The sequence below is a fragment of the Meleagris gallopavo genome, chromosome 3 (genome assembly GCF_000146605.3).
Source record: "Meleagris gallopavo isolate NT-WF06-2002-E0010 breed Aviagen turkey brand Nicholas breeding stock chromosome 3, Turkey_5.1, whole genome shotgun sequence".
NCBI classification, from domain to species: Eukaryota; Metazoa; Chordata; class Aves; order Galliformes; family Phasianidae; genus Meleagris; species Meleagris gallopavo.
Window position 1 is genome coordinate 73,271,871 of NC_015013.2, and position 13,168 is coordinate 73,285,038.

The 13,168-nt window shown below is 37.2% G+C and overlaps 1 protein-coding gene across 5 annotated transcripts in view; it reads left to right on the plus strand.

Moving 5' to 3' along the window:
• The window catches only part of SPAG1 (sperm associated antigen 1), a 38,746-nt gene that overhangs the window by 8,363 nt on the left and 17,215 nt on the right, over positions 1-13,168 (plus strand). For all 5 annotated transcript variants that reach the window (XM_019614172.2, XM_019614174.2, XM_031552897.1 and 2 more), the window contains 7 exons: positions 1,478-1,596; positions 2,066-2,171; positions 4,505-4,635; positions 5,818-5,924; positions 8,156-8,318; positions 11,627-12,049; positions 12,439-12,538. In XM_019614172.2, the coding sequence (XP_019469717.1) occupies positions 1,478-1,596; positions 2,066-2,171; positions 4,505-4,635; positions 5,818-5,924; positions 8,156-8,318; positions 11,627-12,049; positions 12,439-12,538 (1,149 nt within the window). The remainder of the gene's footprint in view (positions 1-1,477; positions 1,597-2,065; positions 2,172-4,504; positions 4,636-5,817; positions 5,925-8,155; positions 8,319-11,626; positions 12,050-12,438; positions 12,539-13,168) is intronic.

Genomic DNA, 13,168 nt, shown 5'->3' on the forward strand with positions numbered 1-13,168 from the left:
AGGTTTTTAAACACATCCAGGGATGGTGACTCAACCACCTCCCTGGGGAGCCTGTTCCAGTGCTTAACAACCCTTTTGGTAAAGAAGTTTTTCCTGATATCCAGCCTAAACTTACCCTGCACAACTTGAGGCCATTTCCCCACGTCCTGTCACCTGTCACCAGTGAGAAGAGACCAGCCCTGCTTTTGCTGTAAACACCTTTCAGGTATTGGAAGAGAGCAATGAGGTCTCCGCTCAGCCTTCTTTTTCCCACACTAAGCAGCCCCAGTTCCTTCAGTTGCTCTTTGTAGGGCATATTCTCCAAGCCCTTGTCATGCATATGCACTCCAAAAACTGTGGCCTTCCTGCTCAAATGTGGTTAAATAAGCGGGTTATCAAAATCACTTCTGCAACAATTTGTTTTTCATCCTTTTTTACTCTGTATCATTTGAAGTAATCGTTTTTTAATGCTACCTGCAATTTTATGTATGTGCTCAACCTTTGTCCTTTAACATGCTGATAATAGTGGATTTTCCTGTAGAGTATATAGGAAATATTTTGGATAATGTGGGTATACTAAAACAGAAGTTGTTTAGACTATTCCTGAACAAGAAAGTTTTTACTTATTTAAAAATCATTGTTATGAAATCTGATTAATTTATAATAAAAAAGTGAAAGTAGTGAAAGATCAGATTTTAAAAGGGAGCACAGTTAGTCTTACCTAAAGAGGTTTTGAATTGTGTAATTTTTCTGACTGATGTTCCTTTTTCAGAAATAAATTATCCAAGTTGTTGAGATTATTGTGAAAAACAAAGGCTATTTTCCATTAGGTCATAAATAGAAAAGCAGTGTAGTGTAGGAATTGGTTATTACTATGTTTGTTTTATAGGATTACAGCAGCAATATTTATTCAATATAAATTCCTAAACTTTTCAGAAGCTACCTCAGAGTAACCTTAGAAATATCTGAGATTGTTTTGAAACCTCTCTCAAGTTTATGCTGTTATTCACAATGAAGCTGTTTATTCAGAGTTTTCAATAAAGGTTAATACAGATATTTGACAAGACTGAATTGAGCCTGAAGATACAGTTTCATAAATTTCACCTGCTTTTATTTGGAGGTGGTGAGGAGGGGAGGCAGATATTTTGCTGATTTTTAGTTGTTTGGTTTTGTTTATTTTTAACAAGAAGGGAGGATGAAGGAATATTTGTTGTTTATTGTTTATATGTACGTATGTTTACATACATTTGTGCACCTGTGTGTACATATATGTATGTATGTATATTTGTATGTATGTATATGCACATAGATACGGGGGAAACAAACAGTAACACAAGGAAAGGAGGTAAGACTAAACATCTTTTACCTAACAAGTAATGTGTAATTGATCGCTGCCTTTATGCCTGCTTGGCTTTGGTTTGTAATGGAAATACTGCATGCTGTTGAAAAAATAGAGGACTTTTCTTCTTGTTGTATTTGTTATTTGTATTAATTTAAGGTTCGATGTGGAAAAGGAGTGTTCTAAAATTGATGAAAGCAGTGAAGAAAATAACTCAAAAGCAAGATTCTCTATTAGACCAAGTCTACCTCTAATTGAGAAGAAAATAAACACTACTGGTAATGTCCTAGAAGCATATTTTTTTATTTTCCTTGATTGTAGTATTCTGTTGTCAAATGTGAATACAAATCAAATTGTATTATAGAGATGTCTTTATTTTTCAGTACCTAGAGATGCTAAAATTTCGTAGAAGTTCATGTTTAAAAATATCTTTGTCTTAATAATTGCTTAAAATATTTTAATGTGCTTAGGTTGAGAGAATTAAGTAAAAATATAAAGCACTTCTGCTGCTGCAATCCACTGCTAGAGGTTAACCAATAACCTTCATCTTGTGTTCAGAATTGTATGTGTCATCAGAAGGATTGAGGTTTTTATTATTGAAATTATAAGGCAATTCTGTCTTTTTATAATCCAAGTTCTTTTAAAAATAATATAAGGAATATGACATTCAAAGTATTTTAGCTGACAATATTTTGATTGCATCTATGCAAACTGGTGATTGTAACAAGTTTAAAAACCTTCTTATAGGCATGACAAGGAAAGAGAAGATCTTTATTGCTACTCGGGAAAAAGAAAAGGGCAATGAAGCCTTTGCCAGTGGAGATTATGTGGAAGCAGTGACATATTACACTCGGTGAGTAAACAGCATGTTCCTTTATTTTAATAACATTTACCTGTGAGCATTATTTTGATAGCTATCATGACAATTAGATTATTTTCAACAGGGTGAAAGGATTTTACAGAAGAATCCTTATAGCACTGTTGCATCCTGATACTAATTTTTATTTATCAAGAAGATAGATCAGGAAGAAATAGGTGATGGGATGGGATACAAATTTACAAGTATCACAAAGTTGTTCAGACTCTTCAAAACAATTGAGATTCAAGAGCAAATGGACAAAAATTGAATGTTAAAGAATGTCTTGAGAAAAAAGACTATTTCGAAATTAATTTGAGATAATTATAACGAATGATTATCTCAGCTTTTATTTTTAAAAACTGACTTAATAACCTGTGCTTACGAGAAAAAAAAATAATTGCGTGCAACTTAATCATAACTATGTAATTAGTAGCAGTCCAAGGAAAAGCATATCATCTTAGTTTCAGCTGGGACAGAATTGTCTGGCAGGATGCTGTGTTTTGGTTCTAGGAGAACAATGCTGATAATACACCGATGTTTATAGTTACTGCTAAGCAGTGTTGTACAGAGCCAAGGCCGTTCTCATCAAAGGGCCCACAGAGCTTGGAGGGAACAGAATGAGGACAGCTGGCTTTAACAGGCCAAAGGGATATTCTATGCCATATGGCTTAAACAGAAGGTGTTTTGGAGGGGATGGGAGTTCATCTTGCTCTCTTCTGCTGCTCATAGGCTAACTGGGCATGGGTTGGGAGATTGTGAACAATTGCTTGTGCATCACCTGTTATAAACATATATATATGTATGTATGTATGTATGTATATGTCATAATTGTTATCCATTTCTCTATCTTAGTAATTAGTTTTATCTCAGTCCATGAGTTCTACTTTGTTTTCCTGGATCCTTTCCCCCATCCTGCTTGGAAGAAAGGGAGAAAGAGAACAACGGTGTGGTGCTCAGCCACACAGGTTAAACCACAATTCATGTAGGCACTGGATTAAAAAAAAAACAACAACAACAACTGAATCTTGCCTTTATTAGTCCTGTATTCTATTTCAAGTCCAGGATTTTGCATTTGCTGGTTTTTTTTTGTTTGGTTGGTTGGTTGGTTTGGTTTGGTTGGTTGGTTGGTTGGTTTTTTGAGCTTGCTGTGAAGTTTGTCAGCTTGTTTCTCTGGCTTGTAAAAGCCTTTCTTGTCTGGAGTTCAGATCTCTGCTGTATTATGGACTTTTCCCCTGCAACTGTGTATCAGCAAGGAGCTTCCTGGGAGTGCCTTCTGTTCCATCTTAGAGACTGCTGTTGTTAAGTTGTATTGGTCCTGCAGGGAGGCTTCTAGTAGCTGGTTGCCACTTGAACTTCGTACGTCTTGTCATAGTTCTTTGAGCCCAACAGTCCAGTTTTCTTTCTATCTTATTGCCCACTTAGGTAGTCCACATTTTACCTATTTGGCCATGAAGATACTGTTGCTTGCTTCTAGAATCTTAAACTCTACCATGTCATGGCTGCTGCAGCCAAGGTGCCCAGGTGACCCAAAAGGCCAGTAACATCCTGGCCTGTAACAGAAATAGTGTGACTAGCAGGACTAGAGAAGTGATTGTCCATTTGTATGAAGCACAGGTGAGACTGCATTTTGAATACTGTGTTCAGTTTTGGGCCCATCATTACAAGAAGGACACGGAATTGCCCCAGCATGTGCAGAGAACAGCAGTGAAGCTGGTAAAGGGACTAGAAAACAGGACTTACACTCCCTTGTGACTGAGGAAATGGGATTGTTTCATCTGGAGAAAAGGAGGGTGGGGGGAGTCTTCACTCTCTACACCTACCTGAAAGGAAGGGTGCAGAGAAGTAGATGTTGGTCTCTCTTCTCAGGTGACATGTGATAGGGCAAGAGGAAATGATCTCAAGTTGCTCCAGGGAAGGCTTAGATTGGGCGCTAGGAATAATTTATTCATGGAGAGGGTGAGCAAGCATTAGAACAGGCTGCCCCACTGGTTTAATGATGAGACTTGTTAGGTAGGTCAGGTTGATGGCTGGATTTGATGATCTTGAAGGTCTTTTCTAACCTAATTGATTCTATGATTTTTGATAGTCTAAAGATATCATTTGACAGTTTGGTTTGAATCTATATGGATGAGCAGTGGGAGCCCTGAAGATAGTAAACATAGTTGGTGGATAATGGTCTCTGTTCTTGCAAGAAGTCCCTAACCACTTTGATTAAATTGGTATCAGCATTAATGTTGTAACAATACTTTTACAGATTCCAATAGTACATTGCTTCTATATTCAAGCTACCTAATGATGAGCCCAGCATGATCAATACTCTTTTGCAGGAGTATATCTGTACTGCCCACTGCAGCTGCATACAATAACAAAGCTCAAGCAGAAATCAAACTTCAGGATTGGGACAGTGCTTTGCAGGATTGTGAGAAGGTGCTAGATATGGAACCTGGCAATGTAAAAGGTAGAGTTAAATATAAATGTGTCTTTCTACATATTATTTTATTCCTAGCAAATAAAATTGTTATTTGTATCCATTCGTGTTGTTAGTTGCTTTCACTGAGTAGAGTTCCAAGTATGAAGAAGAAGGAAATTAGCTTCCCAAAGTAATTTCAACAGTATTTTGGGAATCAGGGAAGTTTTAAGCAGTCTACTCTGTTGTTCCGTGATGGCTATTCTTGTGCAACAGTGTGGAGCTAACTTCTGTTTTTTATATGATAAGTATATATTTCTTATATTCATGCAGTTGTTTACATAGTGACTATACTGAAGCATTAGGATATGTAATATCCTCTGTAATATATGTATGTAAAATATAATATCCCACTCTTTTACCTCATAACATTCTTACAATATATGTAATATGTAAAATAGCATTTTCACCTTAAAAGCAACGTGAAAACAATGGAAGTTGCTGGTTTAATCCTTTCTTAAGGTAAAGGCTTGAGTGCAGCTAACTGTATTTGCACGTGAGGAGTGGACAAATTGGAAAAACATAAGAAGATGCTTCACAGTAAAGCTGGTGAGGGGTCTGGAATACAAGTCCTGTGAGAAGCAGCTGAAGGAGCTGGGATTGTTCAGTCTGGAGAAGAGGAGGCTCAGGGGAGATCTTACTGCTCTCTACAACTGTCTGAAAGGAGGTTGTGGTGAGGCAGGGGTCAGCCTGTTCTCCCATGTAACTAGCAATGGGACAAGAGGGAACAGCCTCCAGTTCCTCTAGGGGAGGTTCAGGTTGGATATTAGGAAAAATTTCTTCTCCAAAAGAGTGGTCAAACACTGGAATATGCTGCCTGGGGAGATGATGGAGTCACCATCTCTGGAAGTGTTCAAGAAACATGTGGATATTGTATTGAGGGACATGGCGTGGTGGGGAATATTGATGATAGGTGGATGGTTGGTCTGGATGATCTTTGAGGTCTTTTCCAATCTTGGTGATTCTATGATTCACAAGTCATTATTCCTATCTCAAAAGATGTCATGAAATCAGATTGCTAAAAACAGTGAAGAGAATCAGTAATACGCTCATTATGAAGTAAATGCAGTAAACTTTAGAAATTGTTCTACACTTCATATTTATAGAAAAATAATGAATAGTTATTCACTTTATGCTTTAAAAATGTATATAATACATGCTGTTCCTTTGTAGCTCTGTTGCGCCGTGCCACTGTTTACAATCAGCTGAAGAATTACCAGGCAGCTATGAAGGATCTGAACACAGCATTATGCATTGAACCAGAAAACGCTGTAGCTAAGGTAAAGATAAATGACTTGCATATGACTTGAAAAATATTGTAGACAGTTGCAGAATAGTGCTTATTATTTATATTATTTGATTTGGATCTTAATGTTGAGGACATAATCATCTACTGTGCCAATGATCCGTTTCCCAAGAGCACTTATGTTCCTGTGGTAGAAAGTAGGTACCTGAATGTGACCAAATCTTCTCGTACTTAGTTGTGAGAACCTGCAGGTGCTGAAGTCTTCTCTATTAAAGTAATCCAGGTACCTGACATATACTGCTGAACATGCTAACAGTGTTAGTGCATTGTCTAAAATTTCTGTCAAAAAGATCCACTGGGATAAACACACTTGAAGTTTGATATGTAATTCACAAGAAGAATTCAAAAGAGATGCCAGACTTTTATTGTTGTGGTGGTAAAGGTGGTGAAAGGAGAAGACCTAAGTTCTGTCTTTACTTCAGTGTGTTCAATGTTACGAATGTCATTTCTCATCTCCAGGCTGGGAAAAAACAAACAAACAAACCAACCTTGCATACTTTATGAATAGGCACCTAGGAAGGCAGGATGCTTTATTTGAAAGCTCAGTGTCAGGATGTGGTCCTTGTACAACTACTACTTCAGCTATTTAGGACGAGATTGGTTCTTGTCATTTCATTGGTATTTTCTTACGGGTGATTTACAGCTTTGAACCTAGTCCTAGAATATGGATACCAAATGCCCTGAGAGTTTTCACTACTAGGCAGTTTTGATACTAACCTGCTCTTTGCTTGTCCATCATGCTGCTACCCCTCAGTTTTGGGGAATTGTCTCATCACGTGAATTCTATTTGGTTCTTACTGTTAGCACATTTTAAAACACTAGAAGCTTGCTGATTGCTTCTTCTTTCTGTGGAGTTACTTGACCACTGCTATTGCTTGCACCAGAAAAGTCAGAGAGATCTAAGCCCATATGTCAAATTAACGACCTAATGCATTCATGCCTGTTCTTGCAGATAACTTCCTAGGAAGAACAGTTCACATTAGTAGTGTGACTAGCTCCAGAGTTCACATCAATCAAGGAATTTACTTACCTGCTTCTTTATCTTTTCAAACACATCTGTCTTGACTGCTAAAAGAGCTCTTTTGCTTTTTGTTTTTACCCTTTATAACACTGAACTTCTCAGTCTATACTGACAAACTCCACAAAAGTCTTTGTGCAAAGGCTGTGCTGAGACTTCTTATAATGGTATTCATTGTGAGTACGCTCTTAAGAGATCCAAAAACAGTGGTAACTCTGCTGACTAATGCTTCTCATTTCTGAAACAATGTCGGTCCTTTATCCTTATCTGTGCCAGCTCTTATGCCTTGGCTGGGACACCTAGAGGTGATACAGTGCTTGGCAGGACATGTTTTTCAGTTGCTTTTTGCTAGAAAGATCCTCAAAACCCTCTTGAGCTAAATTGTATGTAGAACGCAAACAAAATGAATGTTTAAATGCAGAGTCACTGAAAGAAAGGTAAATTGCTTGTCAGTAACAGGAATTTTTCAATGAATCTTGGCTTTTTCCTGTCCTTGTTTATCTTTTTCTTGTTGAAGTGAGTACTGAAATAGCACTTCTTTGTACAGCACTGAATACAAAACAAAAATGTGCTTAATACTAGGTGTGTTTACTGTGTCCTGAAAGTGTGAAGTGTTGATGGGGCATTTTTTTTTTTACTAATCCAAAAATATTTAAGGAATGAGAGACCTTCCTAATTCGTAAATGTTACAAGAAAAACAAAACTTTTCATTATTCAGCAATGTCCTGCTACACTGCTAAGAAGTTGTTACCTCTTCTGGTTCTATTTCTGTCGGTTACATTAGTCCATCAAATATCCATCAGGCACTGAGTTCTCCATAGCATAAGCACTGATAAACTCGTTTTAGGCTTTTTAGTGACTCTACAAAGCCTGTTTTCAGTGTGGCTTTTATGAGCAGACCATGCCAGATATCATCATAGCATGATATGTTTATTCAGCTATTTAGTTACGCTTAAGAAAAGAAAGATACATATTTATTTAGGTGCTTTATTCTGAGTTTCTAAGAGATAGAAATTCAGTGTTAATCATGATTTTGATACTGACTGAAAAGTCATGTTTATTTTCTCTGGTTTTATATTGATAACATTTATCTGGATAATTCTTCAGGATCTTTTGTATATTACTTAACAGAATGTATTTTCTAGAGATAAAGGCTTTTGCTGTTACTGTTTATTTTTCTCTTGCAGAAAAATCTGCTAGAGATTGAAAAGAAACTGAAAGAATTAAAGCCTGGATCTAAGACTGAAGGCAGAGGAAAAAGAATAGTTATTCAAGATATAGAGGACTCAGCAGGTGATGAAGAAAGAGGGGAAAATGCAGAAGAATGTGGAAGAAGCAGCAGAGATAAAAGTAATGTCGTATAATTTCCTATTAATTTCAGTCTGAAGATAAAGACTAAAATTACATTCACTGCTTAAAATAGACCAGAATGTATTGGGGTGTGATTAACTGCAGCACTGCTGAGGTGAGGCTGCTGGCATAGTCGAAACTGTTGGCTTCAGAAGAAAGTAAGGCAACAGCAGCCATTGAGGCTTGTGCTGTCAAGTTGTTTGGGGTTCAGCTGCATGGTTGGGCTCCAGCATGCCACAGAAAAACATCTTTGGGTTGGTTTCCACTCTTTTTATTGGTACTTTAATGTAATTTGGCAAGACAGCCGTGGCTTTTCTGTTTTCCACAGCCTATGTAATTCTGTACCTCGAAATTAATTCAGTCTGTTGTTTTTTCAGTTACCCAAATGTTCTACTTACATGTGAATTACAGACTGTAAAAGGCTGATTTAATAATGCACTATTTGCACAAGAGTTTAGGGAGAATATATCCTCAAAATCAGTTGTTATCCACTAAGTCTTCTCAGAAAATACCTTGGAAGAAAGGATGGATCGTGTCCCTAGCCCTACATATCAGTTAATTGGGGGTTGCTTTCCATTGGCAGTATTCAGATGACTAAATGTCTTTCAGCTCCACAGGAAGACTCCTATTCATCTGATGAAAGGTTAGGCTTTTAAACATAGGGAAGTTTGTCAACTGACATCAGTGTCATGTGTGTTCATATGATATATTTAAGTTTTTTTGAGATTTAGGAGGCAATCTTCATAGATTACTGTGTACTTTCACACAGAAACAGAGAATCACATGGAATTGTAGGGGCTGGATGGGACCTCTGGACATCATCCAGTCCAATCCCCTGCTACAGCAAGATGCCTACAGTAGGTCTCATGTGAAAGCGTCCAAATGGGCTTTGAATACCTCCAGAGAAGAAGAGTCCACAGCCCCTCTGGGGAGCCTGTACCAGCGCTCTGTCACCCTCACAGTAATGGATTTCATCCTTGTGTTTGTATAGAACATCTCGTGTTCCAGTCTGTGTTGCCCCTTGTCCTGTTGCTGGGCACCACTAAAGAGTCTGGCCCTGTCCTCTTCACTCCTGCACTTCAGATATTTATAAACAGTGATGGGATCACTTCACAGCCTCCCCTTTTGCAGGCTGAACAGCCCCAGGGCTCTCAGCTTTTCTTCGTGCAGGAGATGCTCCAGGTCCCTAAACATCTTTGTAGCCCTAGTTTTAATTTTGTTTTAAAGTACATCCGGAAACAAATATGAAGTCAATTTAGTTACTGAATAAATTTGATATGTTCTGTCAACAGCAATAAGCAGCTTAGCCTTCTAGATTTACTTTCTATGTGATATTAAATTTACTTGCTAGTACCAACTTAAGGTGCTTGTCATTATGACAGTACCAATCAGGTGTCTCTTTAACATGATTTGGAACCATTCTTAGCTCAGTGAGAAATTAGGTCACGTTAGAATATACACTGTTGAAAAATAACTCTAGAATTGAATTTGTAGTGAACTTCCTGAAATCAAGAAAACCCCTCAATTACAATGTCAGTGTAAATGTTGACCAGTAAGTTGTTTTCCATTCTTTATGACTACTTCTAAGCAATCAGAGACCAGAATTATTTAAGAAATCTGTTCATTATGTGTTCTGGTTTAGAACAATCCAAGTTTCATTTCAGTCAGCTACACCAGGAACATGTAATACAGAACAGTTTAACTGACACAGTGTTGTACAAAAGCAAAAAATATAAAAATATAAATATAAAAAATATAAAAAATTATTAAACATTTATCCATCAAGCTTAGGGTGATTCCAGTAGCCTTTATATATAGCTAGTCCAGAATGGATAAAGAAATTGAAACTATTATTTGGCTTCATAGGAGGTGACTTCGTTGTGAAGTGTTCTTAGATATTTTGCTGTTCATTCTGCACTTCATTTTGTGCCATGCTTCTGAAGGAGATAGACCTTGTGTAGCTGAAAATTCATTTTAAGTGAAACATGATGTAATCCATTATATAAACACGTCAGATATTCCTTTCAGAGTATTCAATAACTTTTGCCTTTTGACAGCCTTTCCATTTTAAGTTGGTTCTTTTAGTGTTAACGTGGATTAAAATTCTTTTTTGGCATATTTAGCATTGCCACATTTTGGCTGGACAGAAGTCTCAAAAATAACAAAGCTTCATAAAAATGGAGGAAGGGGAAGTAGAACAGATTTTTCTTATCGTCATTCCCATTGCAGAGTATCAGCTTACCAAAAAATAAAGGTATTTCAAATCAGAGAGGCTGAGATGGATTCAGAGCTTTTGTCTATTAGACAGTGGAGATTCTAAACGCTCACGTACATATCAACATACGTAGGCAACAAGACTCCAGCAGTTCTACTGCATATGGCATGAATTGTTTTCAAAAATCTTATGCTTTCCCATCCTGTTTGGTTTAGTTTCAGTTACATTTTGTGCATCAAAAAATGTACTTTCATATTCTGTCAACTTTGGAAGTTTAGTTTGAGTCATTTGAAAGTATCATTCTAATATAGGAGGACGTGAAAAAGTGTTTGGCAGGTGAGCACATCACGTTAAGGGAAGACGAAAACCCAGCATTTTAATTAATTGTGCCAAGTGATAATTAAAAGAAAATGTTTGCAGAGGTCCCTTAATGTAACTGGTAATTTCAATAGTCAGGCTTTTTACTGAAATACGTATTTGAATACTGGATTGGTAATCTGCTAATAATTCAGGTGAATAAGAGATTTATGTATGTTAATATCCAATACTTTTACTCTGTGATTTTTTTCTAATTAATGGTAATGTTGAAAATTGAATGATCTGAACTGTCTACAAAAGGCTTGTTAAACTTAGTTTAAATGAAGCTTTTTTGAGAATGTTTTATGAAATTTTATTCCTCCTACAGGAAAGATAGAAGAATTCTAAAATGTGTAACATCACTGTTTTATTGGTTGCGTGTTCTGATTTTAACCTGCAAAGCTTTTGATTTGGTCATGGAAAATCAGTGTTGCTATTTTAATATTCAGTATTTAAAGAGTTAATTTCAAGGTGAGCTCTGTTCCATTCTGACACTGCAGAACAGGGGTGTTCCCTGGTGCTCAGCAGGGAGAAATGCGATTTCGCAGGAATGCTTTCTCAGTATTCATTACAATCACTTCTAAGTAGGAACTTTGGTGTCTTTTTTGAGGCAAATCAATCTTTGTGAAATGCAGCTTTGTTGTCTGTATTCTCTGGAAGTGCACCCCTCGTTTGGCATGGCAGTAGTTTCTTCTGATGATGCAAGCTCTAACTCAGCTGATTAACTTCCTTGCAGAAATTGTCCTGCCAGTAAGAGACGAGGCGGCTTTGGGGAAGGCTGAGATGGGGAACGCACTGAGAAAGTTTCACAGCAAAGGAGGTGGCTCCAAGTTGGAAGGCAGAGAGACCGAGAAGCAGAAGGAATCAACTGAGAGCAGATTAAAAAAAGGCACAGCGGAGAAAAAATCACAGAAAACAGACCATGAAGGTGAAGCCAATGGTTATTTAAACAGCAACCAAACAAGTGAAAGCCCTGAAGCCGGCCAGTCCTCCAGATCGCATGGAGCAGGGTCCCTGTCAGCTGGTGCTGCCCATTCAACTTCGCTTCCTCCAGCTGCTGCAAAACTGAAAAGTGAAGGAAACGAGTTATTTAGGAGTGGGCAGTTTGGAGAAGCTGTGCCCAAATACTCGGAAGCAATTGAATATGTCATCAGTGTCGGTAAGTGTGATACCTTACGCTTAAATTTAGAATTGTTGTTTATGTGATTTGAAGGGACTGCAGATGAACTAACCTAGCCTATCCCTGGATTTTTGGCATGAGTTACTGTGCAGTGAATACTTAGTCATTGCCAGTAGAGGATAATTCATGTAATACAAAATGAGGAAGATGAGTGAAATATTCTTTTAACTTTCTTGGGACAGAGATGGTTGCATTTCTTTGTGTTTGAATAACTAAGTATTCTAGATGACATAATAAAGGGAAGCTCCTTCTGGCTTTGCATCAAGAGCAGACTGCATCGCTGCAGTACAACTTACTGTATACAAATGCTTTAATTCTTGAGTGTCATTTTAGTAATGGTCTTTGGTTGAAATTGTAACTTCTTTTAGGAGAACGAAGTCCAGATGATTTAAGTATCTTGTACTCAAACAGAGCAGCGTGTTACTTCAAAGAAGGCAACTGCAGTGACTGCGTTCAAGATTGTAACAGGTAAATTGCAACCTTCTATGCAGAGCAACAACATTCCTGATGATGATTAAACATTTTCTGTGATATCTTATTATTGTACTTTGAATCCCTGTATAATCTGACAGATGCCTTTATTTGTTATGTAAACATCACGTGAAACTTAGGGAAGGAATAACATTTAACTGACTTACAAGGCTTCTTGTATACGCAAGTATGTGTAGAAGATCTGTGTTTTTTATTATAACAGCAGGCTTCAGTAATGCTAACTAGTAACCTCTGTGTGCAATCTTTATTAATCCATAATTCTTCTGATAATGTAGGAAATTACTTCCAAGCATTTGTGAGGTTCACATACCTGCTCTGTTTCTGTGTTGTTTTTATTTTTTAAATATATGTTCAGCTTAGCTACAAGCAATGATTACAGTTAAGAAACTGAGCTAAAATCCTTCCTGCTTATTATGGCTTTTATGGATACAGGAATGAGAGAAGATGAGATGCCTTCAGTAACTCTGAAACTGCCTTCAACTAAATTATTAGTGTATTTCCAGATGTCTTTTGTTATATTTTCTTAAATAAGGTTAATAAGACCAAGGCTTAAACGGCTAAGAGTTTCTGAAGATGGTTGGGATACTTTTGATCTTTTTTTTTTTT